This window comes from Seriola lalandi, unplaced genomic scaffold (assembly GCF_002814215.2).
Source record: "Seriola lalandi dorsalis isolate HSWRI2012SDOR001 ecotype SW California unplaced genomic scaffold, Sedor1 jcf7180002054576, whole genome shotgun sequence".
NCBI lineage: Eukaryota > Metazoa > Chordata > Actinopteri > Carangiformes > Carangidae > Seriola > Seriola lalandi.
In genome coordinates this window covers 535,865-548,617 of record NW_019525129.1, presented here as the reverse complement: position 1 = coordinate 548,617, position 12,753 = coordinate 535,865, and the positions used below count along the sequence as shown (strand labels likewise).

General features: G+C 42.8%; 1 protein-coding gene across 4 annotated transcripts in view; it reads left to right on the top strand.

Moving 5' to 3' along the window:
• Window positions 1-12,753, top strand: part of pde9aa (phosphodiesterase 9aa) — a 39,293-nt gene that overhangs the window by 11,692 nt on the left and 14,848 nt on the right. For 2 of the 4 annotated variants that reach the window (XM_023417620.2, XM_087176990.1), the window contains exons 6-13: window positions 364-434; window positions 7,327-7,411; window positions 8,049-8,109; window positions 8,918-8,992; window positions 10,484-10,570; window positions 10,686-10,790; window positions 12,163-12,245; window positions 12,561-12,717. In XM_023417620.2, the coding sequence (XP_023273388.1) occupies window positions 364-434; window positions 7,327-7,411; window positions 8,049-8,109; window positions 8,918-8,992; window positions 10,484-10,570; window positions 10,686-10,790; window positions 12,163-12,245; window positions 12,561-12,717 (724 nt within the window). Of the gene's footprint in view, window positions 1-363; window positions 435-7,326; window positions 7,412-8,048; window positions 8,110-8,702; window positions 8,778-8,917; window positions 8,993-10,483; window positions 10,571-10,685; window positions 10,791-12,162; window positions 12,246-12,560; window positions 12,718-12,753 lie in introns of all 4 variants that reach the window. The other 2 variants (XM_023417621.2, XM_023417622.2) reach the window with 2 other exon arrangements.

Genomic DNA, 12,753 nt, shown 5'->3' with positions numbered 1-12,753 from the left:
CTGCAGACATGACTCTGCTTCAGCTCTCTCATCATGTCTCAGTGTGAGTCCTGCAGGGTGAGCAGCTCAGGAGTTCACTGTGAACACAGCAGTTTTAGAATTAGACACTAGATACTGTATCACACACACTATCAGTGTTGGAGAGTGAACAGATATGATATGAAGTCTTATATCACAGTCTGATAAATGAGTTATTAGTGATTATTTAACTGTTTATTAGTTATTCCAGTTCCTTATTTTGTCTGCTGTTAAATTCACACACATCGGCAGCTGTAAACATCCACCTGCAGCAGGACGGTGTAAATATATGATGTGTTGTCTCAGATGCAGACCCTCCTCTTCTCTGTGTCTATCTGACCTCAGGGCCTTTAAGATCAATGAGCTGAAGACTGAGGTCACCAATCGTCTCGCCATGTTGGAAAAGAGAGTCGAGTGTAAGTGTGCTCCCTCCACCCACTGTCACACCCACACCTCCATCACCAGCTGCTGCTCAGAGACAACACACACATCCACCACAGCAACACAGTCTATTTACAGCAGGAGGTTTCAAAATGAAGGTAAAGAGTTAGAAGCTGCCTCAGTATCTCTGTACAACCTTTTTCTACTTTCAGTCACGTCATTGAAGTTAAAGATAAATTGGCTCCCTGAAGTGATGAACAATGTGATAGTGTAATGAATCTATGTTCCACCTGTTTCACCCAGAAATGATTGTGTTGCACATTTTGTGAAGTTCTTCCTCTTTAACTCGTCTTAAAATAAACATCACTGTGAAGTAATGAAAAGATGTTTTTATGAAAATAAATGTACCTGTAGATTAATGACAATGATAATGTAGATTATTTAAGAATGTTAAATTCTGGCGTCACATTGTAGTTTTAACACGTTAAACCACTGACAATGAAAAACAATCAGGTTTAGAATGAATTTTTCATGAGTGTAGGATTGTTTTTTTGGATTGTTTTTTTTTTTTAATGAAATCGCAGTGGTTTATATGAGATGATGCTGCTCAGATGCTGCAGTGCTGACCATCAGTGTGTTCCTGCGGAGCTACACGTGAAGTCTATAATGTCTGATCTCATTTTACATGCTGTATTGATTATTTTGTCTTTATTGGACACATGAGGAGACAGACATGTGACAAAGGTTCCTGAGCAGAACTATGTCTCAGCCAGTGGATCTTTGTATTTTTAAAGACGAAAGATAATGCATGACACACACTGCACACACACTGCACACACACTGCACACACACTGTACACACACTGTACACACAGTGGTACACACAGTGGTACAGACAGCACATAGAAGTGATCCAGTCCTTGCTTAGGTCTTCAGCTCAGTGGTTTCACTCTCTTCATCTGTTTTTGGTTAGAACTGTGACAACAGAAGCTGAAGCTCACACTGCTGTTGTGTTTGTTTGTGTACATGCAACTAGAAAAAGACAGAGTCCAACTGTAGAGAGGTTCTCATGAAAGGAACAGGACTAAAGTCCAGTACAATCTGGTGGAGTGTGGATCGCATCAGAAACTGGTTCGTGTAAGACCATACACCCCCAGTGTCTTGGTGCACATCACTGCATTTTATCAGCTTCACAGTGCTGATGCATGTCAGCTGTTACATCACATTCACTGCTTGGACTTCCTGGTTTCTGTGCTCTGACTGCTTCTTCAGTCACTGATGTGTGTCACACTTCAGGGTCTTCAGCTTCAGGTGCAAATGTTATTAGTTGTGCATGTGTAAAGGAAACTGACCTGCTGGGTGGTGTTATAGTATTGTCAGGTCTCATCCTCTGGAGACGTTGAGATGTCCAAGCTAACATTGTGATCCCATGATGCTACTGTGGCTAAAAACACTGGAGAAGATGAAGAGATAAACCACATGAACATCTGTGTGTAAATGTCACTTCTTATCAACATATGCATTCTGTCAGTGTTAAGTTCACTTCAGCCTCCTCACTTTAAAACCACAGAGCGATTCTGTACAGTAGAGTGTGGACTGGTGAGTGGACATTAGTGTAGAGATACTTGCATGCTGTCAGTGCATGTGAACCTGTGTTCCTCTGGTTTTTGAGGCTGTGCTTAGATAAGTTGAAGCAGCACATGTTATGTGGTCTGCTGACCCACATCCAGAACCTGTTCTCAGAGTCTGCTGAACATTGAACACATTTAATTTGTTTACATATAAAGGAATAAGTTGTCATCTTCACACTTATACAACCTCCATTCCTGACCTTTATCAGTCCTTTTATGAACTGTGAGGAGGAAGACTGTCGTCCTGAGGCTGTTGACCTGCTCACTGAGCTTTTACCTGATCCTGGCAACTGCTGCAGATGTGTCAGTTCTCTCCAGATAAAAACAGCTATAAACCATGATCAATAAAGAAGTTGTGATGGGCCGGCCGCTGTGCTGTCCTACACCAGCAGTGCTTTTTGTTCTTAGTGTTGCTGACAGCAGAGCTGTAAGAGTAATTACCCACAGGAACATTTAATCAGTCCTTGTTCTGCAATCATTACATCCTTCCTAGTCAGGCTGTGATTAAAGATAAAGGTCAAGTTGAATATGTGAGTGCAGCAGCCTGTCAGTGCTGCTCCACCTGTACTGCACACACCTGAAAACCTGCTGCTGTTGTTGAGCAGCACATCACTCCACAGAGCAGAACAAACTACAATCACCACCTCCTCGTTGTTTCCTCCACCAACCAGTCAAGTTACTGGACATATAGTCACAGTCTCTCCTTCCTGAGTTACAGCGTTGAATAATGACCAGAACATTATGATGTCACAGTGAAGTTGACCTTTGACCTTTTGGATATAAACTGTCGTCCCTTCATAATTTTTTCTTATTAGACATTTGAGTTAAATTGTGTCAAAATTTGTGAATTAATTCTTAAGTTATGGCCAAAAACATGTTTAATGAGGTCACAGTGACCTTTAACCTTTTACCTCCAAATTCTAATCATTTCATCCTTTAGTCCAAGTGAATGTTTGTAAAACATTTGAGGAAATTCCCTTAAGGTGTTCCTGATATATCATTTGGTTTAAAAAGAAACTCTAAGCATTGAAGATATGTGTTTTGTTATATTGTATATTATATATTGCACATTGTTCTGTTGCATTAAGATTTATCAGGAGAGGAAACAGTGTGAAGTTTATCTGTAACTGTCACTCTGACACACACAGTGAATATTAACATCCTGTTTGTCTAAAGAGAGTCAACCTGCTGAACCTCAGGTTAACTCCAGATAAACTCACACCTCCATCCCTTCCACTGAGAGCTCAGTGCTACGGTGTCTGTTCATGTTCAGTGTGAACTGGAGAGCAGGGTCCACACAGAAACCCGACCTTCCTGTTACTGAACCTGAACATTCTGTGATCTGAGGAAAGAAAATGTTAGAAATTCACCATTGTGATTCAATGTGACATAATACTGTGATACACTGATGTTGCTATAGTAACTGCGACATAAGTGCCCCTGACACAGGAACACAGACAATATAACATATTATTTACAAATGGAGTGGCTGATGTCAATACAGTCCTTTGTCACTATATGTCTAATATACTAACACAGTATTGATACTGATAATAAATAATAATTAATTATGATTTGATCAGTTTTCTCAGGAAGTGTCTGTCTCTGGCAGCTCAACATCACAATCATACCAAACATCTAAACTGATAAATATTGATTTTTAGATCAATAAAGATCAATATGAGCAGACCTTTAAATATTTTCTGCTCTTATACACAAGAGATATTAATGCAGAGGCTGAGATATTCCGAAAGTCAGACTGTTCTCTCTTTATTGCGATCTACACTCAATGATCCATAATGATCAACAGAAAATGTGTTTTCAAACATTTATTAAAAAATCACAAACTGAATTCTCTCATTTACAAAAGTATTCAGACCTTTAGTCCAGTTCTTTGTAGGACCCCCTTCAGCAGCAGTTCCAGCTTCAGTCTTCTTGAGTCTTGAACCTGGATCTGGATAAATTACCTCAGTCTTCCTGACAGATCTTCTCAGACTCACACTGGACAAGAAGTGTCTGTGAACTGTCCTCTTCAGGTCTATGGGGTTTGGGTCTGGACTTTGGCTGGGACAGTCAGGGACAGTGAGACGCTGGTCCTGAAGACTCTCCAGTGTTGTCTGGGCTGTTTGCTTCAGGTCACTGTGGAGCTGAAAGGGGAACCGCGGCTCCAGTCTCAGGTCTCCTGGACTCTGGATCAGCTTTTTCTCTCCGTTGATCCTTCATCAGGTCTGACCAGAAGCTCCCCACAGTATGATGCTGCCCCCCCCCCCCATGCTTCACTGTAGGGCTGGTGTTATCCAGGTGCTGAGCAGGACCTGGTGTTTGGAGTCCAGAGAGTCTGGTTCCTCTCAGAGTCTTTAAAGTCTGTCAGTCAGACTCCAGCAGACTGTCTTTCTGTCTCTCTGTGTCTCTGTCTCTCTGTGTCGTCTCTGACCTGACTGATGGAGAGATGCTGGTCATGACCTCAGTGAACCTTTGAGGCCACATAAGCCTGTCACAGCTGGTGATGTCAAACCTGGGTGTATGTAGGTGTGCAGCATGGTCTGTAAGATTCCCCCCGCCACACACGTGTGTGTGTGCTGTATTTAATACGCAGCCCTCTGGCTCCTCTGAATACATGTGCTTCTCCATGTGATGTGGCTGCAGTTGCATAATGGCCCCCATTGCACCGACCCTTTCAGTCACCATGACAACATGACATGACTTTGCTTTGGTCACCATGGCAATTTCACCAACTCTGCTGTTGGTAGGTCTCCTTTGAAACAAAGTGTAACTCAGTCCACTGACACTGACACCTGTCAGCCAATCAGGGTAGATATAGTAGGTTCATGAAACGTAATGTCATCCTTAGCAACAGGATCAGCCCTGCCCCCTTTCTCACCTGTGAACAGGTGTGAACAGGCGTTTGTGCCTGCAGGTGGACTCCTGCTGGTCAGATAAGATCCTGATCAAGTTGGACAAGGAGTGCACTGTGACAAGTCCTCTCTCTGGCCCTGTTAAGACCAGTTCAGACCAGTTCAGACCATAGACTGTAAATAAAGATGGATGTAGCCTCCATGACCTCACCCATAGGTCTCTGAAGAGCGGTTTTGAAGCTGAGTGGGCTGTACTGTCATTGCCATCTTGCTAGTAACTGACTTCACTGAACTCTCAGCTAATCCAAAAATGGACAAAGAGGTGTGGCATGTGTGGAGCTGAGACTTCGGTGTATGCTGGTTTGTGGCAAACATACGCTTACCCAACTGTCAAAGCAGCACGCCATCAATCAGTCTTAATAAAATGTAAACAGGTGAGTTATATAAACAGGTGAGTTATATAAACAGCTGTCATGAAGGAGGAAATTAGCTCTAGAGACCAAAACTGTTTTTGTACCAGGCTGTAAACATGTTTATTTCTGCTGTAAAGTTGAACATTTTAACATGTCATTATGTCCCCACTGTGAAGACCCCCCAGAGTCTCAAACACCACCTGAGGGTCTCTGTCCTCTAATCCTGAACCGGACTGAGGAGGACTCTCTCCCTGACTGTAGTAGTTTCAGATTTGACGTACACAGCCACTTGACATAAGCATGCCAATTGCCTGGATACCTGGTCGCTAAAGCAACAGTGTGGCACCCACACAGATCTCCATCCTCTCAACACTTTGGTCGCCATGGTCACCTATTCTAATGGGAGCTGGAGTGTTGTGGGGGCAACCTCTTCTGTTTCAGAGAGGGGTGGCTGATGAAAGAGAGAAGGAGGCAGATAGAGAGGAATGAAGGTCCAGTGGGCACTGGGAGGACTACAGCTGAGTGACAGCTAACCTGCTAAAACCATTAGCTCAGGTCAGGTCTGATTTGACCTGCTCTCCTCCTCCACATCTAAAGACATGATTGAGGGAGGTGTGTGGAGGCAGCTCCCTCACTCCATACATTATTTCTCTTTATCATATTCATAGTGCCAAGCTCCAATCACATCTAAAGAATCTGATTACATCCCTCCACTGAGTTATGTCAGAGTATGTGAACATGGTGTTGAACAAGGAAGTTTGGACCATTCTTCCTTATAAAGAGGTTCTCAGGACATCTGGTGTGAGCGGGTCTCTGAGCACAGTCCTAGACCACTCCAGAAGGTGGATGCTCCCTCCACCCTACTACACCAGAGACCTGTTTACACCACACATAGAGCTGATGTTCTTCAAACAGTTCAACCTCAGTCTCAAGTCAAGCTGGCTCACACCTCCAGTCTGGTTTCACTGACTGACTCCAGGTCTGATCACTCCTGACTCCAGTTAGCTTCTGTTCATGTCATTTGCTGAGGACTTCACACACTTCTTCTTGCCTCTGTCCCTGCCGTGTTTATCAGACTGTAGCTCAGGCCACATGTTTCTGTCTGAGCCTGATGTGAGTTTGAGAGCAGTAACTGAGCTCTACCAGAACCTGACATGCATTCTGTTTTTTATGTCCTAACCTGACTAGAGCCTGATGCAGTAAGTGTGAGCTGAAGTTTTTGTGCTACCCTTTCATGCACCTTTTGTTACCATGGTCACAGCTTACCTGTTTTATCCATGTAAATGACTCAGTGGCTAACGTGAAGGAACCCGACCTGAACCTGTTGGGTCCTGGCAGGTCCACCTATTCCATGTATTGTTTACCTGTCTGGTGCACACGTTTAGTGTTTTGATTCACTCTCACAGCTCTAATAGCTAACAGCTGTAACAAGTCACCATTCTCTCCCTGCTCACAACAAACAGCACAGACAGAAAGCAGCTCGTGAACATAGTGGAGCATTTAGCAGCTAAAGAGGAGCTGGTGGAGACCGAACTTAGAGCTGAAAGAAAGAGAGGGATCACTGGACTGAGATTTATCAGGTGACACAGACACCACTACACATGAATCATCATGGTGACGTGTAGATAAGCAGCTGTTGGTCATATTAACTTAAAAGGTGTTTTTTTTCCAGATCAAAGTTTGAATAAACATTTCTTTTTTTTATCTTAATTCACCAAAGGACAGAGTTTTTATTTTTCTGTTTTTTTTTTCTTCAAAACCTTTTAGAAAAATCTAATACAGGCAGGTTGTGCAGTGAGAGGAGGAAAGGTGTGTTTCCTGTTTTGCATCATTGACCAACAAAATCAATAAACTCAAATCAAAACTCAGTAACAGGTCAGGTCTGCAGCACAGACCTGACTTAAACAAATCAAATCACTGAAGGCCACATTACCTCAGTGAGCCCCTGAGCACCTGAATCAACAGGTTAATGGTTTATGAACCTAATAGGCTTAATGAGGTTTTAATGGATGACTGTGTTTGCCTGCAGTGGAGGGCATGAAGGTGGTGGAGATTGAGAAATGTCGCAACGACATCAAGAAACTCCGTGAGGAGATGGCATCGAGAAACAATAGGTGAGAGTGACAGGTCTCAGTCATCACTGACCCACAGAGGTCTGTGCCTTGTCCCCCTCTGATTAACTGTTAGTCACTGTCAAGGGACAACTGACCGTCTTCCACTGAGCAGCTTCACTCGTAACCTCACATCACTTTAAAACATGCTGCGGTAGCATCTGTATCACTGCAGTGAAAACAGGAACAGTACTAGTTACTGTATTATCTGCATCAGCACTAAAACACTTCAATTAATGAATTAGTCACTCATCAGAAAATTAGTCAATCACTGTTTTGATAATTAATAAATTATGTAAGTCATTTATTAAGCAAAAGCTTCTTTGGGTTTTAGACTGACATTTTACTGGCTAAAAGATCAATTAATTGAATTAATTCATCAAAAATAAAATTGACCAATAATTCAATAATAAAGATAATAACTAGTTTAAGTCTTAATTAGTGTTACTGTTAGTTCTAGTATTAGACCTAAATAACAGTAAAACTAATGGTAATAGAAAAAGTAGAGTTTAGTTTTACTTGGATGGAGGTTGTTTAATCTTATAGAGTATATATATATATAGAGTATATATATTATTTTAGTAGAGCTGTTGCTGTTTGTTCTTTGTTTTTTGTGTGACACTGTTCTTGTTTTTTACAGTAACTTCCTGGAAGACAATAAGAAGCTGACGCCTCGTAGAGACGTGCCCTCCTACCCCAAGGTAAGGCTTTCCTCGACCAAACACTGCTCACTCCACCTGCTGTGTTTGTTAGCCAGGTAAGGCTGCTGATGTCATGCTGTGCCTCCACTGTGTTTCCAGGATCCAGATAACAAATGTTTGTTCTCGAGTGTGTGCTTCCACATGTTCCTGTAGTCAGAAATCAAATCAAATGTGACTGATGATGTTTGATTTCCTGTGAACACAGTGGAGACGTGAAATAGTTTCCAGATGTTGGTCAGTGTTAGTCCAGGTGTGTTCTCAGAGAGCAGTGAATGAAGAACAACAGGTCACATCTCATCTCAGAGACAATCCATCACAAGGCTGCACACAGAGACACACACATTGAGCTGCTGACAGCCAGTATTACTGCCAGCTTCATATGTGTTACACATGTAATGACTGGAAAGATTGACATCAGTTTTTATGCATGAATTGGTGTGTTGGGTGTTTGTAGAAGTGTGTAGAGGTGTGTAGAGGTGTGTAGAGGTGTGTAGAGGTGTGTAGAGGTGTGTAGAGGTGTGTAGAGGTGTGTAGAGGTGTGCCCCCAAGCCAGGCATAGGCGGACAGGGTTAACGGAGCTCTGTTGCCTGCAGTACATGCTGTCACAACAGACCATAGACGCCCTCAAAAAACCCGCCTTTGATGTCTGGCTGTGGGAGGCCAATGAGGTAAGACTGACGAGCTTCCTGAACCTGTCTCACAACTCCCCCCTCTCCTCCCCCCCCTGTGCCCCCTGTGTCTATTCTGCTGCTGTGTGTGCACGCGTGTGTGTGTGTGTGTGTGTGTGTGTGTGTGTGTGTGTGTGTAGTACCATCTGTCAAAGGAGACAGTAGAAGCTCTTAGATTGCCTACATTCGATGCTTGGCAGTGGGAACCCAATGAGGTGAGAGTTATTTATCAACAGATTAATTTTTCATTATAACAGGTTAATAACTGTTAATTCACAATTATTAACCCGTTATATTGAAAAATTAATCAACTAATGGTGAAGTTTTAAATGATCAGTCAGTGAATGTGTTATTAATAACTACTAATAACTAACTAATCAAAAGTATTTTATGTGAGACAGAAAAAACATGCGCTGCTTTGAACTAACACAACAAAGGCTGGAGACGGAGACCAACTAATGGTGGCCATCTTGACTTGTCAAACCCAGGTGCGCCTGATAATGCTAGACACCTGTTGGGCTCTCAATGGACAGTTTAAAAGGAGCAAAATCGATGCAGCAGAAGAAGCTGTTATATCCAGAGAGGAGAGAATATCAGTGAGATAAGAGATCCAGTCTGTCTGCTGTGAAAGAGGTCGACACCCTGGAGCTGAACCTCCACAGATTCTACACATCAAAGTCAGTTTCCAATTGTTGGGGATTTCTATTACAGAGGCAGTGTGACATCTGATAACTGTCCTCAAGTGATGTCACCTGAGTCAGTGTCACTTCTTTTGAGTTACAAAGAAGTGATCTGACCAGACCTCTGCAGCCCGCTCCTCTTCCTGTCTGAAGCTAAAGCTCCAGGCTACATTAGATGCTGCTAGCATAACACACCCACATCTCATCAACATGCGTTTTGGGAAGGAGCCAGACTTTGACAAGAACGTTTGGAATAACTGCAGTGTTGTATGTATGCTGCGCTAAACTGGTGAACAAATTTAAAGAGAACTATAGAAAAAATTGATTCAATGAAAGATTTAAAAATCTGATTAAGATGAGCTGGGTATCTGTCGTGAGTGTTCTGCTCCTGAGCTGCAGCAGATGAGCAAGATTCATAGCAGTGAATCAGATAAAGTGGACATATGGATTTAGCTGTTATTATGCCAGCTCAATCAAGTTCAGCAGATTAGTTCAGTTTCTTTTAAATAAAATAAAAACAAAAAATGTAAAAAAAATACATGCAAAAGAAAAATAAATAAATAAAATTAATACTATATTTAGATTAAAGATTCCAGTATTGTATACATCTTTTTTGGGGGGGCTTTTTATGCCTTTATTGGATAGCACAGTAGAGAGACAGGAAATGGGGAGGCACCTGCTCAACCCACTGTGCCACTCGACACCCCTTGTATACATCATGTTAATATTATAACCATTTTCATTTAAATACATTTAAATAAACATCATAGTTTCAGTTTAGTTTTTTTCTTAGGAAGGTCAGTAACAGCCTAGAATCGAAACCAGCTGTAGCTTGTGTCTATCTTTGATATGAAATGTATGTGACACTGCACATGATGAAAGAGTTTCCTCCAAACTCCAAAGGAAGACTAACTGTATAAAACAAAATCTGCTTCGTACCATCAGTGACGTGTCAGACTAAAAAAAGAAGAAAGCTGGTCTCTCTCTGTATCACTCACATCACAGTACAGTCCTTTGTTCCTCCAGATGTTGAGCTGTCTCGAACATATGTACCATGACCTTGGCTTGGTGAAAGACTTCAACATCAACCCCATCACCCTCAAGAGATGGCTGGTGAGACCTGGACCCAGAACAGTACAATCTGAAAACCTTTTTTGGTGTTTAGGGTTATAAACCTCCTGTCTCTGTCTCTGTCTCTGTCTCTGTCTCTGTCTCTCTCTCTGACTAGTTGTGCATTCATGACAACTACAAGAACAACCCCTTCCACAACTTCCGCCACTGTTTCTGTGTCACCCAGATGATGTACAGCATGATCTGCCTCTGCAGCCTGCAGGTAACCAGCTTCTGAGAGAGTGATGCTGTGAGACTCCAAAGCAAAGGTTCAGGTTTCAGAGGATAAAAATAACAACAAAAGCCTCGCATGGCCACACACTGCAGATTTATTTTTTGACCTATACTTTGATGAGATGTTTAACTGTACTTGGCTGTAACAGTCAGCATGTTGACTACTCATCATGACAAGAACCACTCAGCCTAATGCTGCCTCCAACATGCTTCACTGTTGGGATGGTGTTGGGCAGGTGATGAGCGTTGGTTTCCTGCAGACATGACGCTTGGAACTGAGGTCAAACAGTTAAATCCTGGTCTCATCAGAGCAGAGAATTTGGTTTCTCAGCCCAGATCAGTGGAGAGCTGCAGTGGTGGCTGTTCTTTTGGAAGTTTCTCCATCTCCACACTGGATCTGTGGATCTCAGAGAGACCATCAGGTTCTTGGTGTCCCCTCTTCTCCCTGATGTTAGTCCAGGTCCAGCTCTAGAAGAGTCCAGGTTGCTCCAGACTTCTTCATGTCAGAATGAGGGAGATCACTGTTCTTCTCAGGAACCTTCAGTGCAGCAGAAATGTTTTTGATCCACGACACAATCCTGTCTCTGAGCTCTGCAGCAGTTTCTTCCTCCTCATGGTTTCTGCTCTGCTCTGCATCGTCAGCTGTGAGACCTGATATAGACAGGTGTGTGTCTGTCCACATCATGTCCAGAAATAAAGGGTTTCTGTCCACTTAAACACTAGAAGGCTTTTTAATTTGAAAAGCTTACAGGAAGTGTTGAGTTTGTATTAACACATAATGTAGTAACTTGAACATGACAGACAGAAGGGATTGAAAACAAGTCTTCACACTTAAATACCACTATGACCAATTCTCCCTGTCAAACAGAGGGAGTTAGTCATAAAGACCTGCCTCTAATAAACACCTGTTACCTACTGCAGGTAAATACAGCAGGTGAAAACTGTTGTGGATCAGCAACGGCCAATAGGAAAGGTCACATAGCCTCACTCGCTCACTCACTCGCTCACTCACTCGCTCACTCACTCGCTCACTCACTCACTCACTCTCAGCTGTAGCTCTGGCTCGTGGAGCTTCCTCCCTCTCATCTCTCCTCCCCCTGTTGTCAAGGACGACCCTCCCCTGGGGGATTAATTATCACAGGCCTAATCACTCATTATGTAGCATCTGCATCACTGATGTGTCACACACACACTCGCACGCAGGTACGCAGGTACGCACACACACACACACACAGGATCACATACAGATTAGTGCATGTTGACATGATCTTTTAATAGAATACTTAATTGATGCATTAAGCAATATGAATGTATGTGTGTGTGTGTGTGTCCTGGTGTGTGTATGTGTGTTCATTTTTTAGGAGAAGTTCACACAGGTGGACATTTTGATTCTCATGACAGCTGCTGTGTGTCATGATCTCGATCACCCTGGATTCAACAACACGTAAGACACACACAAAACCCTGTTTTCCATAATTTGTTCCCTCTGACTCTGACTCCTTTTTCTCTTCCTTCTTTCTCCCTTCCTCCCTCTTTTTCTGTTCTCTGTCATCTCTTGTGTTTTCATCATTCCACCTCCTCCATCCTCCCATTGCCTTACTGTCTCCTTACATCCCTCTGCCTTGTCTCTATGTTCTCTGTCTGTTCTTTGTTCTTGTCCCTTACTTTTTTCTCTTGTTCCCTTTGTTGTATTCTCCCCTCCCTCATATCTATCTGCTCTCTTTGCATGTCTCTCATCCTCTCTCTCTCTCTCTCTTAGGTACCAGATCAATGCCAGGACAGAGCTGGCAGTTCGCTACAATGACATCTCTCCTCTGGAGAATCATCACTGTGCTGTGGCGTTCCAGATCTTCTCTCAGCCCGACTGCAACATCTTCTCCAACTTTGACCCAGAGGCCTTCAAGCAGATACGGCAGGTAGAGCTCAGTATGTGTGTGTGTGTGTGTGTGTGT